Source organism: Lissotriton helveticus, chromosome 9 (genome assembly GCF_964261635.1).
Source record: "Lissotriton helveticus chromosome 9, aLisHel1.1, whole genome shotgun sequence".
Taxonomy (NCBI): Eukaryota; Metazoa; Chordata; class Amphibia; order Caudata; family Salamandridae; genus Lissotriton; species Lissotriton helveticus.
In genome coordinates this window covers 980,362,824-980,381,592 of record NC_136070.1, presented here as the reverse complement: position 1 = coordinate 980,381,592, position 18,769 = coordinate 980,362,824, and the positions used below count along the sequence as shown (strand labels likewise).

At 45.0% G+C, this 18,769-nt stretch overlaps 1 protein-coding gene across 1 annotated transcript in view; it reads right to left on the bottom strand.

The window, feature by feature from the left end:
* Positions 1-4,488: 4,488 nt before the first annotated feature.
* EMC3 (ER membrane protein complex subunit 3) overlaps positions 4,489-18,769 on the bottom strand; it is a 93,045-nt gene continuing 78,764 nt past the window's right edge. Inside the window, exon 9 of the mRNA XM_078662256.1 lies at positions 4,489-5,585. Within this exon, the coding sequence (XP_078518382.1) occupies positions 5,451-5,585 (135 nt within the window). The 3' untranslated portion in view covers positions 4,489-5,450. The remainder of the gene's footprint in view (positions 5,586-18,769) is intronic.

Here is an 18,769-nt window from a genome sequence, read left to right as displayed (position 1 = left end):
GTGGATATACCCCCAGATGCGCTTCCCAAGAGAGGCCCGCCCACCGCATAACAAAGGAGCAAAATGGCGAGAGGCAAGACGACAACAATATGGGAGCACAAAATGGCCACGATGAATCACCAAGGAGTCCGTCAAGTATAGCAGAATGGTCCATAATAACACCAGGAGCACACGACGTTGTAGGCAGTGTAGGCAAGAGGCACAGTGCAGGAGGAGAAGGCAGCCGCAGCACCACAGACAGTTCTCGAGGCACACACGATAAAGAGTCCGGCCACAATGTTGCACTCTTCACTGAAAGGGGAAACAAAGTATCTCGGGCGGAGTTGTCAAGCTGGTGATCATGGGCGGCAGCAAAATCGACAGCGAGCTCAGATGTATAGCAGGCAGGAGAAAGCGCTGTCGCCCCATCCATTGAAGGTGGCGGCAGGCGGCAGCTTTGCAAACCCGGATCATTAGCGCCCCACCTCTGCGTAGACGCCATGTCGTCCAGCTTGTCCCCCAAGTCCCGGTAGCAATGGCGCACATTTGCACGGAGGATGCACAGGGCTGCCAGGACAGTGCCAAGGGTAATCTTAGGCTGTAGTCCCTGGACCTCATGTCCCCGGGGAATCTCTCGAGTTTCGGGCTCTCCTGTAGACAGGGCAACACTGGTCGCTGGCGTGGACGGGCGCATCACCTCACAAAACATGGCGGCGTACAGAGCCATTGAGACCAATCTCCACGACGTTCACCGGGCCAAGGAGAGAACCAGCGCACCCCCTTTTAGCCGCCGGCGGAGCATCCCGCGCCGCGCCCAAGAGACATTCCGTGCAGTTCAAGCGCCCCTCGGCAATCCCGGGCAGCGAAGCGTGGGGTCAATAAGCTACATGCGACCCAAAATGGCCGGACAGTCCTCTCCCCGTACCCTCCGCCTCGAACAAAGGCTCTGTTCCGATGGGGATCTGCAGCTCCGTGCGCGCTGCCCTCTCTCCGTCCGCCTCGCGTCTGAATAGGTGGCTGGGCTCGGGCAGCGCCTCGCAAGGGTCTCGTCGGTGTCTCAGCAGCCAGCGCCAACGGAGCTCTCCGGCCGGCAGCAGGTCTCAGGGGCACGGCAGGAGGAGCCCACGTAAGCGGGGTCCGGGGCCGTGAGCTAGGAGGCAAATATCTTCGGCTGCCGGGCAGGCCGAGGGTCCGGGAAAGCGCCGCCGGGATCAGCGCCGCTTCGCACACAATCTACCATCGATTGCGCCAGGATTAAAATCAGGATGCCAGCGCGGCAAGAAAGGACTGGCGGAGCCGGGAGCCTACAGGTCCGCTCCGGTCGCCATCTTGGCTCCTCCCCCCATGTAATCATTCTTGCATTTTTGTTTACATGGACTACTAGACTAACCGCATTCTAATAGTTGGGAACAGCATTAAGTGTATAGGCCAAATGAGGTCTACTAAACGTAAGCAGCCCAGCTGACTGGGCAAGTAATATTGAAGGGGGTTAGTGGGAGGGAAGCAACACTGGCAAAAAGAAACAGTACCTCAATCACAGCACGAGCAGGGGACGACCACTGATCAAGAGGAATCAATCTGTGCTTGGCCCATGCGCCAGAGTAGAACCAGGAAGTGACGTCTGGCACCTTCTGGCCAATTAGGATGCAGCAAAGAAGAAAGACAATGAAGCCAACAAATGGTAAGCCAAGGGTGGGCTTCAAGCCCTTTTAGTGAACAATTCCCCTTGCAAGTGACTGTGTGTAGGAGAGTGGGGTCTGCAATCCTATGGTCACCCCAGATTTTTGCTTTTTGCTTCACTGGTTTACGACTTTCCCTGGCTGTGGGCCTGCTAATCAGACCCACAGCCTAGCTGTTCTCTCTCCAAATTGACAACCATGTACTTTAGGTGCATTTACCAATTGGTACTGGGCCACCTTATCAGTCCCTGTACCCAGGGCATAGGTGTACCCAGGGCCTACCAGGGGCTGAAGCATGTATTATGCCACCCCTGGCTGGCCATCTAAATCTGACACAACTGGCTGCATGACAGCTGGGGCAAGGTGGTGTAAACACCCTTTGCTGTAGATATAGTATACCTATATCTAACCCTAAAATGGACACATATATTCCTATCAGTCACTCCTATGGAAGGCCTTATCAATCCTGAAGGCAGGGTGCTTGGAATTATGTGAGATGGTGCTCTGGCATGAGCTGAGCCCGTTTGCAGCTTGTGGAACCAAGTCCTAATAGCTGTTCCATGATAACGCTATACCATATACTCTTAAGTGCATTATAATCCTCGCGGTTAAATGCTAACTCTGGTATAACATTATCAAAACATGACGAGTAAGGTGTCATACGATTTGGAATACTACCCCCTCGCCAATTCTGGCGACGGGGGTAGCATTCCACCCTTCTAGAGGGACACGACATGTATGTAACTGTGAACCCCGGTTAAAGTTAACTCGAGCCTCAGCATCACAAAATGGATGCTGCCACCACAGACACAAGTCTGACCTCCTGCTGCTGGGAGTCCTTCCAGCAAGGATGGCTTGGACAAAGGGTTTCCTGCCTTGGGAGGTGCTAGCACCACCCCAGACAGGATTTTGTGTATTGAGGTAGGGAGGCCTGAAAGGAATGAGACATGCCTGGGGCACACAAGGTGCCCTGTGCATACACCGGTTCAAACCAGTTGCTGGGGCATCCTTGCCCCAGCTCTGGCGGGAAACCGGACAAAGGATAGGGGGTGTAGCCACCCCCTTTCCTGGTCCCACCCAGGGGATGGACCTAGTCAGTAGTGCAGCCCCCTTTAGGAGAATAAAGGTAGGAGCTGGTCCCATTCCAAATTAGATTATCCTGAACTATTCAACAAGAAGAAACTCTGGACTTCGACGTTCTGCTGCACAGAAGACTGAAGAATCTCCCTTGTGGGCAAGGAGTGTCCACCCTGCAACTGCAGGCACCATCAAGCGTCCAGCGGCTTCACTTTGTCGTCTTCCCTCGAGGATCCAGACTTCAGAGCCCGACGAGACCCGGATTCCCAGACCTCTCCGACCTCAACTCACATCTACAGCAAAGCTGAGACCCGTGGGACCGGCCATCTTGGAAGAAACTGCACTTCGCTTCCAGCACGACTCCCGAGGTAAACTCGACCAAGTGCTTTGGGGATTGAGAAGCCCCAGCCCCGAGCAGCTCCTGCACTGAAGATCAGCCCTCCAGTATCCACGAGATCTGCGTGGGGCCCTTCTGCTTTGTTGCTGCTCGACGCGTTGTCTGGTCACTTGCCAGCTGGCTAGTGGCCTCCCAGACGACGAACCTTTGAATCTTTGCTGCTGGTCTGGTTGCTCCAGACTGGCCCTTGCTCCCTTCCAAAAGAGGGGCACCCTGGACTCTCCTAGTCCGCACCAGACGCTTTCTTCACTCACCGCGTGGGTTGCCTTTGCCAAGGCCTGTTGAGTCCAATCCCAGATCCGACACCGCCGACAGCGAGAGCCTGCGTGGGACAGCTCGTGCCTCCATCCTGGTCGTCGAAGACACCTCCTGGTCCACGTGGCTGCAGAGTCAAGCGTCCACTCTTCACCTGATCGCGACGACGACATCTGGTTCCTTCCTGGTTCCACTCCAGTCACTGGCTAGTGACTGTGAACATTGTCCCCTCTGCTTTCAGGTCTCCTTCTTCAACAATCCACCCTTGGATTGCACCGGACATCTTCCTCCTGGTCGCCTGCAGCATCTTTTCTTACAGGCTCCATAGACTTCAACGCGAGAACCCGACGAACTTTGACACCTGTGCACCCGCAGTCCGTGGGTGAGGTAACAAGAGCATTTCGGTGCTCAAGGGTAGTTTAACTGTACTAGTGTCCAGTTCCACAGTCGTTTTAGTCCTACCTAGTCAGGATTGTCCTTACTCACCTTAAACTTGAACTGTACTGTCCATAGACGTTGTTACGCATCTCGCGTGTGAGTTCACACTCTGCACACGCGTTCCGTGGGCCTCCTATTACTTACCTGAAGTTAGTATAGCGTGGTCCCATCGATCCTACAGCCTCTGGACAGCTCCATTCCGATTATCGACTTTCACATTCCACTTACTTAGTATATGGTTTGTCGTGCCCCTAGGGCACCATTGTAATTTTGTGCGACTTGTAGTATTTTTCGTAAGAGATTGTCATGTGCTTAGCCCTCTGACCTCATAAAGAGTTCAGAGGTGTTGTTATTAATAAATATAGTGTTTATTTTCATAACAACCTGTGTGGTGTCCTTTCACTTGGTATTCAAGGGGTTATATTGTGGTAAAACAGCGGACTTCACATGCCAAAAGAGTTTAGCCTAAGACTGCTTTGTCCATGCTACCATTAGGATAGCTGGTCTATAAGGTTGACTTACAACCAATCACCTTAAGGGTTGTTTGGACTGATACAAGGTGATCACTAGAACTAGTGAGCATCATATATCAGGCCAACTTCTCACACTGTGCACATGCACTATCGGCAAGCGCGACCTAGAAATCATACAAGTACAAAAATAACTTGTTTTTAATTTTATTTGGGATTAAAAAACAAAATGCAAGTGGTTAACATTTGCAAGCAGGAGAGTTGTTAAAAATAAAACAAATATGTGGTAAAAACAAACAGTATAAAACAGCAAATAAATAAATAAATAGAGACAAGACTCAATCATAGTGGAGGTTGTACTTATCATGAGGCTGCCCACATACTTTTTTCTGCTTTTCAGCAAGGTGGAAATGGTTAGTAAAGAAGGGAATGTGCATTTAGACTTGTTCCATTGTTTACAAGTAAGAGAAAGGATGCATCTCCCACAACACAACTAAACACAGGCAAAATAACAGTTTTAGATGGTAAAAATATGTAATTTTCTGTGCCAGGAATCAACAAGACTAAAAAGAAAAGGAACTATGGAACCTCTTCTTTGGTCTTTGGAATAGACCCTGGTCTTTACACACCCTAGAAAAAGGGCACAACACAATGTGTATTCTGGGCATGCTATTGACACGCAGACTCAGCTTTATAAAATATAATAAGATGGTACAGCAGAGACAGACATATTTCCAGCTAGCAGCGCATACTGTGTCTATAGGCAGTGAGCCAAATGTAAATACCCAGTTCAATGTTAACAATTGTAAAATGTATACTTTTTTCCAAAATCAAGTTACAGCTGCCATTTCATTGGTTGGGAAAATCACTAACCAGAACTGAAAAAAGGGCCCCTCTCCTTGTTTACTTTTTTCATCATACATATTAGAAACCCTTTCTTATGTTCAAAATCTACATGAATAGTTTCGACTCCCCGGTTAATGGTCATTATTTTCAAACTTAGTCTCAGAACTTGGTAGAGAAACTGACCTAGGCAAACTTTGAGTAAAACAGTCGAGTGCAGTGACAGCTGCATACACATTCATATAAACACACTGGCAATGTGAAAGCTCATGAAAAACTTCAGTCAGGAGCACCCAAACTCCTGCGCCTCTTTCAGAACATGGAAGTCTGAATCTCCTTTTTGAACATTCCTTCAAAATTAAGATCTTTGCCGTGAGCCATGAGCTCTTCTTCCACGTCCTCTAGGGCCCACTGATGGTCCGTCAGCTCCAGCGCTTCCCATTCAGTCTGCAAAAAAAGGTAGAACTCAAGGTCTTAAAACATAACCTAATACATTTAAAACAACTGCCATACACAGGAAGTAAAGAATATGCACATTGATCTTGACTGTGTTCCTTTTCTAAGTCTTTATGTTTGTGGTGTTTTTCCTAACAAAATATGCTGCAGTAGACTTCACAAGACGCATAGTGCAGGCTATGTAGTATTCACCCTACTGTTTGCAGTGCACCTCAAATCCAAGCAATGAACAGACTAAGGGGGAAATTAACCAACTTTTGATGAAATGCAACACAGCAACTAAAGGCCCATTAAGTCCATCTTTATGTGCGAGCCAGCTCTCACGTATTCGCTAATGAATGTCATTCATCCAGCCAAGGAAGGAGTATCAGATATGAAATTGCCAGTCAAAGGACTAACAGCTAAACATCATCACTGTAAATACAGAATCTGACCTGTATGAAATTATTTTATTTAGACATTAAAAGGCACAACCTTCCCAGCTCGATGCAACAGCTAGTACGGGAAACATCCTTTACCCCGCATTTTTTACTCCGCATGTCTTTACCTTCCATTGTTCACTACTCCGCAAAAACTTTTACAACGCAGGGTTTTACACAGCAAACTGTAACAACACATTCCCCAAAGTAACACCCCCCTGGAGTTAGAATAGTAATTGCATTGTAAAGGGGAATGCGTTGTAACGGAGTGCATTGTAAAGCCATGCGTTGTAAAAGATTTTGCAGAGTAAAAACTGCGGGGTAGATGCATGCGGTGTAACGTCATACAACTGTTGGTACTATTACGCCATCTCTAACTAACAGGAAGGTGCCTTCAGAAAGGAAAGAAACACGTTCACAGCACACCCTAAGATGAAGAAAGAAAAAAGTAATTCTAAGATGGAGTAAAGAATGAAAACGGTGTTACTATCTGTTAAAAGAGTTTGGGGACATTTGTGTCAATTCCTCAAAGGCTACCATAGACACACAACTTTAAATGCCTACAAGACTTTCTGCTCATGGCTTCTAGGTTTAGCACAAAGGCATTATGCATCTCGTTAGACTCCTTACTGTAGTACAACATAGCAAGCCAACGGCCTTGGTACACTGTCTTCACCGCTAACAAGACCAATGCAGCAGCACAGGGGCAGCTACTGAGGCACAATTTCCACCTCTGACAGCAGAAGCCTCCAGTACCACCTGCAAATCTGAACCCTGCTAGGGCCAGAATAATGGAAGCAGTTAAATGCACTGAGTACAATGTAAAAGGCTCAAACAGTAATTATCAGCCTTTAGCTGCTGGACAGGTGACAGGTGGGCGGCAGTCACGGGTTCACAGTGACATCCGAGGGGTGGTGTTAAAGGTGGACCAAAAAGCATAACTGCGGGTTTCGTAGGGGTGAGAGTAGAGTTAATAGATGCGTTAACAGCAGGTACGACGGCAGTGGTCTGTGTTTGGAGGTGGTTACCTGAGCGGGCTTCCCTTGGAGGTGGGTCATCAAGTAGGTGGATGTGTTTGGGGGCCGGCCGGAGGCAGTGTTATGTAACTTTGCTGGAGGGCGCAGCAATAGTATTTACTGATGTATGTAAATTGCCCAATGAAAGGGCGGATGTGACAAATGGAGGAACCAGAATCCTTTTTTTATGGCTGGGGTGAGCCCCTGCAGTATGGCGGGTCGCTGGCCTGAGAGCTCTTGACTGACGCGGACAATGGGGGGGCCCTCCATGTACTTTGCACGTAGGCCCCCTCAAGTTTCTTTACAACACTGCTTTAGCATATGTAGTCCTGGGAGACCCACCACTGCTCACCAATCCTGAGAAGGCACCCACACACAGTATGATCTAGGGTTGCTGCAGCAGGTATGTGGACAGGATTGGTGATCAAGAGGCCAGCAGGTAAATTCTTAATCTCAGAGCAGGCAAAGAGAACAAAAAAAAACAACCAAAGGAATATGCGACTGCTCCAAATCGATAAGAAATGCAGTGTAACAGGCCAAATATTCAAGGGGTCATACGGAAAGCCAGTTTGAAAACAGATACATAGTTGCATTGAAATTAAATATCATTCTAAAAAAACTAGATACTTTACTACTGCTGTCTGTACTGCCTTTCCAAAATGTTAGGGAAAACTGAGAGGCCGTCGCTCTTTTGACAGAGCCTTGGTGGAGGAGGAGCACCTTCCCTCCCAAAGCAGGCATGCTGATTTGAGTTGACAGACAACTGTCTATTGGAACTGGTGCAATATTTGAAAGGCTTCCATCCATCTTTTCTGTAACCATGGCCCTATTAAGTGCACTAATGGAGCAGTGGATGACATCATCCACCTAGGTTACGCTGGCTGCTTGAAGTGCACACTCAATGTGTGCCTGCACTCACGATAAACGCAAAGTTTAGGTAAAGGAGTTCGCAGTTGCATTGAAAGCAACAACATTTGGCCTCCACAGCACAAAACTGCTCAGAATTCAAATTCAGGATTTTATTTTAAACTCTACTCTTCTTCCTTAACCCCCACATTTTTATTAATCTTTACTGTTTTGTTACATACCTGCAACTGCTTAAGAAACTTTAACATGTTTTCAAACTCAGAAATCCTGTTACATTTCCAGCAAATTGCCATTTCTGATAAATACTTCTAGCTGCAGATTCCTCACCTTTCTTTCTTCAGGTGTCAGATTGGATCCGGAAACTTTTCAGCAGTACCTTTGTGCACCGGTAGGGGGCTCCGCACTGACGATGTTCCGCTCTGGAAGGACATACGGGGCCCTATAGGTTTCACTCTTGCACGCTGACATCTGATAGAGACTTTTAACCAAAGATTCCTTACCTTATAATGTTCCTATTAATTCTAATGGGGTATCCCAGTAACCCTCAGAACCTGGGTTCTAGGAAATCATCGAGGGAAGATGGCGGCTGAGTAGGAAGCTCAGTCGGAGAGCTCCCGGAGCACCCGTGATTCAGTGGCAGTAGCGGTTGGAAAAGGCTCCCACAAGCGGGAAAAAAAAAGAAAGAATGCACGGAGCATGATGGCAATAATTTGTCGCTCTAACCTGACACTATAGATCCTCTTACCTCCTGTGAAGCTGGTCCTGGAATGGTGTGTTCCCTTGGATATCTCTCTCCCCCGTCTGGCTGCGGGGCAGCGAGTGAAGTTCGGCGTCCTCCGCGTAGTGGCTTGGATGAGGGTGCTGCTTGCCATCGGAGGTTCCAGGAATCGTCCGCCGGGGCAGACGGGAACTGCAGACCGGGTACGGTTGAGCAGAAACCAGAGAACCGCGCTGAGGCTGGGGAGCAGTTTCATAAGTGGAGCGCTGCAGTAAAAGCAAAGTTGTGCTGCCGCCGTGCCTCCGGAAGACTGAGCTATCAGTTCCGGGGTACGAGCGGCAGAGTCAGGGAGGTGCGGTCACTGAGACTCGAGCCCGTCAGTGGAGCAAAGTCTGCCTCGATCATAGCCTCAACCAAAGCAAGCGGGCTCAGGGACGACTTTCAGAGCAAAAGAAACACAACGTGGCAGAAAAAAATATATGAGAAGACGATAGAGTGTAGAAAAACAAGAACAAAAGGACTAAAAACTGCTGTTTCTCACAGAAGCGACGAAAAGGGGGCTAATAACATTAACAAATCAGAGAGGGTCTGGACATCGAGTAACGTAATTTGCATAGCACATCAAATTAGCATATGCAATAATTTCAACAATTCCAACAGTCAGTTCACTGCTCAGTTTTGTCAGCTTTATCAGCCTTATCAGCTTTGTCAGCCGTGTCATTTTTCTTTTCCAAAAGAGAAAACTTTTACAAACAATCAGCCTATGAGTAAACTCATAAAGCCAATACAGGAGGAAAAAGAGGAGGAGGCACTTCAAGAGTTAGAGGAATCTCCTGTAAAAAATCGAGGGGGGTTTAAAGAAGCATTAGAACCTCAGCATTCAGAAAGTCAGATCAAACAAGTAAAATCTTTCTATAGCCTGCGCAATAGAAATTTCTTGAGCCAAGAGCAATTCCCCAAAGGCATTACTCCGAGAGTGAGTAGGAAAAGACAAAAAACCATATCCAAAGGTTACCTTAAGATCACCTCAGAGAAGGAGGAAAATAAATTGGAATCTGCACAAAGATCCAAAATAAAAATAAAAGTTACTCCGTCCCTAAAAACCTATTTTAAAATTCAGCAGCAAGGGCTGAAACCAGAGCCTCTAGCTTCCTCACAAACAGAACCCACTCCAGAAATTCTGAGGGGCGAGAAAGAGGAGGCTATTAAACTTGCAGACGTTTTCTCTTCGGAAGAAGAGAACCCACGGACGATCCCCCTCCGAGCCGGAAAAATAGGTTTAGGTAGCGTAAGGAAAGGGAGAAAACCTAGAAGTAAGAAAAAGAGCTTGTTAGAAGCAAGGAGTTTGGAAGATATTTGGAAAACTAATAAGGGAAGCAGAACAGCAGAAGGAGCTGAAGCTTTGGAAATCCATATGGCGGAGGGAGGTACTGAGCCTTCTGTTGCAGCAGCACATAGAACTGCAGAAGTCGAGGACAAAGAAGAAGACAATGCGAGTTCTCTAGGAAGCCATAAAGATTCCCCAAAAACCCATACAGACGAACTTCTTGAGAAGATATGGGCAGAAATGAAAGAGAAATTCTCCATCTCAGAAGCAAAGCAAAACAAAATTCAGGAAGTATGCGAGAAACTAGACAGTAAGTTAAACGCACTAGGAGACAGAGTTACAGCAGTGGAGAGCGTAGTTGCTGTTCTAGATAAAAAGGTGGAAAAAAACAGGAAGGAAATAAACTCCTTAAGATCAGAAAACAAAACCATGAACGAAAAATTGGAATCCTTGGAAAATCAAGCGAGGAAAAACAACTTCAGGGTTCTAAATGTGCCGGAGAATCAAGAGGGCAAGGACATAAAAGCATTTGTAGTGGCACTTCTGGCAGAACATTTCCCATGGGTAGATAAAGGGGTACTGGAAGAAGACATACAGAGAGTTCACAGAGACCCTTACGGAAAGAGCAAAGAAAGAAAACCCCCCAGGAAGATCTTAGTCAATTTCAAAACATATATGCTGAAAGACAGGATCTTGGGAGAGGCTCTGAGAAAAGGAACTTACAACAAAGACAGTTGGACCTTTAAAATAAGATCTGACATGTCAAAAGCCTCCCAGACCAGGCAATGGGAACTGGGAAACTTAATGTCAGAACTGCAACAATTAGGTGCTACGGTACAGATGAAATTTCCACCGTCATTACGCATCATGTGGGGGAATAAAATGCGTAATATGAGAGAGCCAGAAGAGGTGAAAACCTTGATAGAGCAAATAAGAGATCAAGGTCGTTCAGAGGAACCCCTGAGCTAAATGACCTCACACGACCTTATGTAAAGAAGATATGTCACAAAAAAAAACACAAAAAAAAAAAACCTAAAAGGAAAACATATAAAATCCAAACTCACTCAAGTGCAAAGTATATAACAAAATATGAAGGAGCTCACAACCAACCAATTAATTATTTTTTTAACTGTATATAGATAAGAATCACGGGAACGGGAAGCTAAAAGGGTTATGAAGATAACCGAAGGAAAAGAAGATGGAGGCTTCCCCGGGGAGGGTAACTACAAAGCACAATTAAGAAAACATAAAATTACACGGAAAAGGGTGGGGAGCAAAATAGGGAAAAAAAAACAAAAAATTCCTCATCTGCGAAAAATTAAGATACTAAAACAAATGGGAGTTATACAGCATAAGAAATTGCAACACGTGAATAAAACAAATGGGGAGTACAAGTAGGGACGTAAAAATTTTATCTTGGAATGTAAATGGCCTGAGGACAAAAAGTAGGAGGAACAAAATCTTGGAATACATCAGAACTGAAAAAAGTGAGATAATAATACTACAAGAGACTCATCTGTTAAAAGAAGAATGGGACCAAATAATTAAGAACTTATGGTGGGTAGATACTCTTATATGCACTACACAACAATGTAACATCAAGGGAATTGCGATAATTTTTAAAAAATCCCTAAAAGCAATTGTAACCACCTCAGTTGTAGACAACAAAGGTAGATGGGCCATAGCCAGCGTCAAAGTAGGAAATTCTCCCCTCACCATTGCAGGTTACTATGGGCCCAACCTGGATGATGCCGATCCGTTGCGAAAATTATACTCGCAGTTACTATTAGCCACTTCTCCCATAATATTGGGAGGTGACTTCAACCTAGTGATGGATCTAAAATTAGACAGATCACCACCAGGGAGACAGACTAATTTGAAAAAAATGAGAGAATGGATTGGGATCTACAAAAGAGATCTTGACCTAGTAGACATTTGGAAAAATAAAGGAGAAAATACGCACCCGTTCACCTTATATAACAAAAAACTGGGGCATAAATCCAGGATCGATTACTTTTTGATCAGCAACGAATTATCAAAGAAAGTGGAAAAAGTATCCCACTTACCAGCTCATTTGTCAGATCACTCGGCAGTACAACTAGCATTACAAGTCACAGAAAAAACAACTGAAAGAAGATTCACAGTCGAGAGAGCCTTGCTACAAGACGAACAGTTAATAAGGGAGCTGGAAATTGAAACAAATAACTTTTTTGAATTAAACGCATCAGGTACCACAGAACAAATAACTTGGGATACCTTTAAAGCTGTTATAAGGGGCAAACTTCTGAGTTTAGGGGCTCGCAAAAACAAGCAATTAAAACATGAGATCTCAGATTTGGAAAGTGACATTAACTCCCTAGATATTGCTATATCCACAGAACAAGAAGAGGTAAGGAAACAAGAACTTTTAAAAAAAAAACAGATGCAAAAAGATAAAATCGACAACATCTTGGAAGAAAGATTGAAAAAAAAATGGGACTCCAGTAAACTAGCAAGGCATGAGTATGGTGAAGGCTGTGGAAAATGGCTGGCATGGAAACTTAAAACAGATCTGGCCAGAAACAAAGTGAGAAACATAATTCCGGATGATCAAACTACTCCTAACTCCGATGAAAATATTATCAGGCAAGAATTTTGGAAATTCTTTAAAGAGCTTTATACGGAAGATATAAATCCATCAGATCAAAAGATTAATTCCTACTTGGAAGATGCTGCGCTCCTAAAACTTACGGAAGACGAAAGAGAAGTTTTAGACAAAGAAGTCCTAGAAGATGAAGTGTCGGTTGCCATTAAAAGCTTGAAAAAAGGAAAGGCAGCAGGGCCTGATGCTCTACCGAACGAACTATACATGATACTAAAAGATTCCATACTTCCACATATAACCAAATTAATTAATATAATTCTTACACAACAGAAACCTATACCAGACTCCTGGAACGACGCCATAATTACAATCATCCTGAAACCCGGAAAGAACCCTGCCAAATGCGAGTCGTATCGTCCAATATCTTTGCTGAACGCGGACTATAAAATATTTACAAAAATAATGGCAGCTCGATTAGGGAAAGTATTATCAAAATTGCTACATCAGGATCAAAAAGGATTCATCAAAGGGAGAAATCTACATGAAGTCACACAAGAATTACTAACTGCAATAGATATAGCAACACATGAGAAAACTCCTCTTACCATACTCACCGTTGATGCCGCAAAGGCTTTCGACAGGGTCAACTGGACCTTCCTTGAGAAAGTTATGGTCCAAAACAACATAGGATCAAAATTCATTCATATGGTAAATCAAATATATAAGGATCCAAGATCTAAGGTTCTAATAAATGGCAGTCTTACAGAAAACATAAAGATAAGCAGAGGAACGAGGCAGGGTTGTCCCCTTTCTCCTCTACTATTCAATTTATACATTGAACCACTAGCGAACAAGTTAAGAAACAACAAAAAAATCACTCCATTTAAACACTGCACATGGGAGAAGAAAATCGCACTATATGCGGATGACTTAATGATTTTTACGGATGACTACCTAAGAGCCAAAGACACAATCGGGAAAACGTTAGAAACATTTGGGAAAGTTTCAGGATACCTGGTAAATCAAACAAAAACAGAGATCATGACATGGAACACTTCCTTTCAAAGTAACTACATAAAAAATGAAATCAGATACCTAGGAATCCTAGTGAATCATGACATAGAGAAGATCACACAACGTAATCTGAATAAGGTAGCCGGAGATGTAAGGAAACTGCTCGAGGCTTGGGCCTCTCTACCATTGAGTTTGATTGGGAGGTCAAACATAGTCAAGATGACCATCTTACCAAAGTTCACTTTCCTATTTAATGCAATACCAATGGAGTTTGGAAAAACGGAGCTAGCACGAGCACAGAGAGACATTACAAGCTTCATATGGGCAGCAAAAGGCACGAGGATTGCTTGGAAAAAGATTAGGAGGTGCAAGAAAGATGGAGGGCTGGCCAGCCCAGACTTGGTAGAATACTGTAGAGCCTTTCAATTCAAGAACATCAAAGTATTACTAAAAAGTCACGACAATTACCCAACCTACTTGCAAGTAATTACAAAGTCAGATGATCATGCACTGTTTAAGTTTGGACACCCCAAGTACTTCAAAAAAATAAAGCTAAAGACACTAAGGGACGCAGCAAAGATGTGGGCACAAATGAGAGGCATCCTGAAAATATCTTACTACAGTAAATGGGCCCCCATTTGGGACTCCCCTGGAACCCCAGAATGCTTCAAAGATATTCTTGCATTTTCACTAAAAAGAGCCAATGTAAAGTATTGGGGACAAATACTAAACGGACCGAACCTGAAAACATGGTCAGAGCTTCAAGAGTTGACAAACAACACACTATCCAAATTCAAATACTACCAAATTCTAAGTTGGTCCAAGACCCTACCCAGTGCAAATGGTAATGATAATCTGGAAAACGATATGGTTAAAATAACACGAATACCAAATGAAGTAGCGAAATGGTACTGGGCCCTGATAACGGCCAACGATATAAACCTCAACATAGAAACACACATATGGGGGAAAGACATTCAAACAGCAAATCTAGACCTCATTTGGGAAAAATCTGTGGCAAAATGCTGGTCAACATTGAAATCCGCGGCCTTAAAAAGGAACCATTTGTATACAATTCATCGGGCTTATTGGACACCAAGAAAACTCTCCAAATTTAAAAATGCAGGAATAAAGAAATGCCCTAAATGTGGAGAAGAAAGAGCAGACGACATCCACATGTTTAAAAGCTGCCCCCGTCTGAAAGAATTCTGGGACCAAGTTGGTAAGACTCTGAGCACTATCCTGTCCAAACAACTAACTGTAAGTATAATTCTTACCCTTTTTGGAATTGTAGATTCAGGAAATGAGGGGGGGCTCACCAAAGGGCAAGAAAATCTCCTCTTTGTACTAATAGTTCTTGCAAGGAGGGAAATTTGTATTAAATGGATAGGATCTTCTAGCCCAACTCATGCAGACTGGCTGAATTCGGCTATAAGAATTAACAAACTTGATAGGATAGGAAATGTAAGTAAGAGATTTAAGTTCTGGGAAAGTTTCGAAAGTTTCTTAAACCCAAATAAGACCTAAATATAAGTCCTATGATTAACGCGATACATCTTCTGGTGGACAAGTATGATACTTGTCGAGTAGTCAAGTTGACTAGCTCCCCTCGTTCCAAATCAGAAGTAATGGTATGTAACGAGTAAAGGAAACTCCTCAAAACCAACAAGAGGAAGAAAAGAACTCCCCAGACAAGAGAGATCGAGGGGTAGTGTCGGAAAAGAAACAGAGGCAGACACCTGAAACTCCGTAATCATACAGATATCGCAAGATGAGGACAAAAAAAAAAAGAACCTGGGTTCTAAAGTTAAACAAAAAACAGTGGTTCTGTCGGGTATATAGCAATCTCTTTGTTATACTGTAAATCTAAATACGTTTTAAGTAGTTCACAATATCAAAAATTTATTGTACGATATGCAAGAACACAGAACAAAACTCTCAATTTGAAAGATTTTTCTTATTATGAATATTTTGAATGTATAATTCAACATAGAAAAAATGGCTGTCCGAGACAGAAATGACATAGAATCACATATAAAGTGAAATGCTTTGGTGACTGGTAGTGACAAGTGATAACCATGCTATACAGAAATAAGAGGAAAGGACATCTTAACATACATAAGTACAAAACATAAATTAGCATCAGTTGTGTTGTGACTTTTCACGGACGGATTGACGAACACAACGTTAATTGCATCTAGGACGCGTCTTCATCAGGAAAAGAGAAAGGAAGATAAGATGTTAGCCGTCGTAGCGATCATTTGCGAGCTGCTCCGTGGAAGTCTGACTTAGTCTCAGCGCGGCGATTAGTGGCCACTAATCACCGCGCTGAGACGAAGTCAGACGTCCACGGAGCAGCTCATAAATGATCGCTACGGCAGCAAACATCTTCCTTTTCTCTACCGGCTGGTGAAGAAATTTAGCAATTATCGCTGAAGATTCCTCAGAGAAAAGATACCTCTCGAAGGGTGTCGGCTGGCACCTGTTCCTCTCAAGCTACTGAAGATATCTTTAGCACTACCCGTTCTCAGGCTGTCCTTCATTTCTCTTGTCCTGATGAAGACCCGTCCTAGATGCAACTAAATCTGCACTTCACTCTAGGGTCGAAACGTTGATGTTGTGTTCGTCAATCCGTCCGTGAAAAGTCAACACAAGAAAGGAAAATAGTTTTGGTTGTTGTGATTATTGAATTAAAAAATGGACTGATGCTAATCTATGTTTTGTACTTATGTATGTTAAGATGTCCTTCCCTCTTATTTCTGTATAGCACGGTTAACACTTGCCACTACCAGTCACCAAAACATTTCTATTTATATGTGATTCTATGTCATTTCTGTCTCGGACACCATTTTTTTTATGTTGAATTGTACATTCAAAATATTCATAATAAGAAAAATCTTTTAAATTGAGAGGTTTGTTGTGTGTTCTTGCATATCGTACATTCAATGTTGATTTTGTGAAATACTTAAAACGTATTTAGATTTATAATGTTCTCCAAGCGTCAAACTGGACCTGGAATTTTTCAAGCAGTACCCCTGTGCATTGATAGTTGGCCTCGCTCAGCTCTGCGCAGCAATGAACGTTTTGAAAAATACACAGACAAACACAATACTTGTCTATAAAAAATGGTCCAATCAAATTAATCAAAGCTCTGCGCCTGCATCATCTGAGCAGGAATTCGATGTACAGTGCTTTTATAGGCATCAACCCAGAGCACTGATGTCAGTTCTTTTCTTTCCGCGCCAGTCAGCGTAGATCCATGAAGAGCTAACTAGCCCTACTCAAACTTTAAATTACCTTTTTCCTCAACTTTTTGACAGCACTTTTTTTGAGAATCATTTCTCCTGGTATGCTATGAATGTCCGCTAGGAATCCAAAGGTATCAAGCGATGTGTTGCCTGTCATAGAAAGATGTCTGAAACAGACCCACCCTTGGTTTATCAGTGGTGCTTACAATTCCAAGACCTGCGAGGCCTCCTGCACTGTGCACCCAAAGGCTCGATCCTGGTCCTGTGGAAGGTCTCTGCACAGCTCACAGAGCTGTTTTCGATGGTCACCATTCCAATCAAAGTCATCGGGTACATCCCACTGCAAGAAGTCAAAGAGGTTTTTGACTTCGCTGTCTCCATTCATGTCCTTGGCTGAGGTGTGGGAGCGTTGGCACACTAGGCCTTGCTCCTTCATGGAGCCTGCGCCAGGGTTCGCCCTGAGCCTCCCTGATTTTTCCTGGAGCAACCCCACCCAAATGAAAGTTCTTCGAGGTTCTGTTTGGGCAGGCCGGCCCTTCTGGTGTGCCTTCAGGCCCTACAGATGTGGGAGGGGCTCCCACTAGATTCCTGCTGGCGGGTTGCCCTCGGTGCCAATCAGGCCCCTCGAACCCGGAGCAGCTCCATCCACGATACCATGACCTTCCTCAGTGCCTGCTCTAGTACAGATGCTCCTGGCATCACTGACGCCCCACTGTGGCACTCTCCCCATTGTCATACTCGACTGACACAGAGCCGGACGAGCATCGCCTGATGCCAGTGCCGACCAGGGCCATGGCCTCAGAGTTGGACCCAGCACCTTTTTCATTTGAAAGATCTTGGAAAGTATGACAATAACTTATGGATACCGGCACCCCTTACCCGACATAGAGGTCAACAGGTTAAAGGAATTGGAGGATACCAGTGGTTTGGACACCTCACCAGACACTGGCTTGGTCTCTCCCCTACCCTGGCTACAGAAGAGGTTACCTCATTTACAATGAGGGTGCGGGGGGCAGCTGAGTTCTTGGACCTTATGCTACCCTACGTGGCAGTCAAGACAAATGAGAAGATGTTCTCTTCCGCCAGCCTAGCACTGTGGTTTATGAAAACAGCATACCTGTCTGGCCAATGCACTCATACGATCAGGGATTTGGTGGCAAACATGCTGTCCTTGGTCTCGTAGGAGCCCTGGGCCATAGTCTCCCAAGCAATTGCTGATGGGACAGATGCAGCAAAGTTTCCATCAGATGTGTACTGGACAGATTCGCTGGGCAGAGTGATTTCACGGTCCCTTCAGCCTACCTGAAAACTACCGGCTTTATGGGGGATGTTCAAGTCTCACACATGCCCTCTGATGGCTCTCACCGTTTTGGTGAGAAGGCAGACTCAGTGCTGGAGCATTTCAACGATAGCAGAGCTAGGGTCAGGTGCTTGGGCCTATCTATGGACCCTCGCCAACCTCCGTCCGCCTTCTGCCCCTTTTGTGGCAAAAGAAGGAACTTCCAACCATGTCTATTCTCTCCCAGCCAACAAGTTTCCTATCCTGTTTATGGCCGAGGATGGGGTTTCCACAGGTCACTTGGGGCCACCATCCCAAGGTTTAACTGCCCACCCCCCCAGCAGGTGCAGCCTCCAAAACCCTTTAGTTTGCCTGCATACCACCACAAACATCAAGAGGGGGCAGAAAACACCACCCCTTGCACCACTGGCCATCGATCAGATACCACAGATAGTCCAAAGGGACTACTCCATCTCCTTCCTGAACATCCCTACACACATTTACGACGGGCTGACGGAGGACCATCTTTCCTTGCTCCATCAGGAAGTATTAGCTGTCTTGGCTAAGGGGGCCATCAAGAGGTTGCTTGCATCAGAACCATGTCATGGTGTTGAATTTCCATGAGAGCGCCTCCAGGATGGTAATCATGAGGAATGATCTAAGACTACACTCAGAAGTCTTAGCAGCATCATGCTCGAAGGGC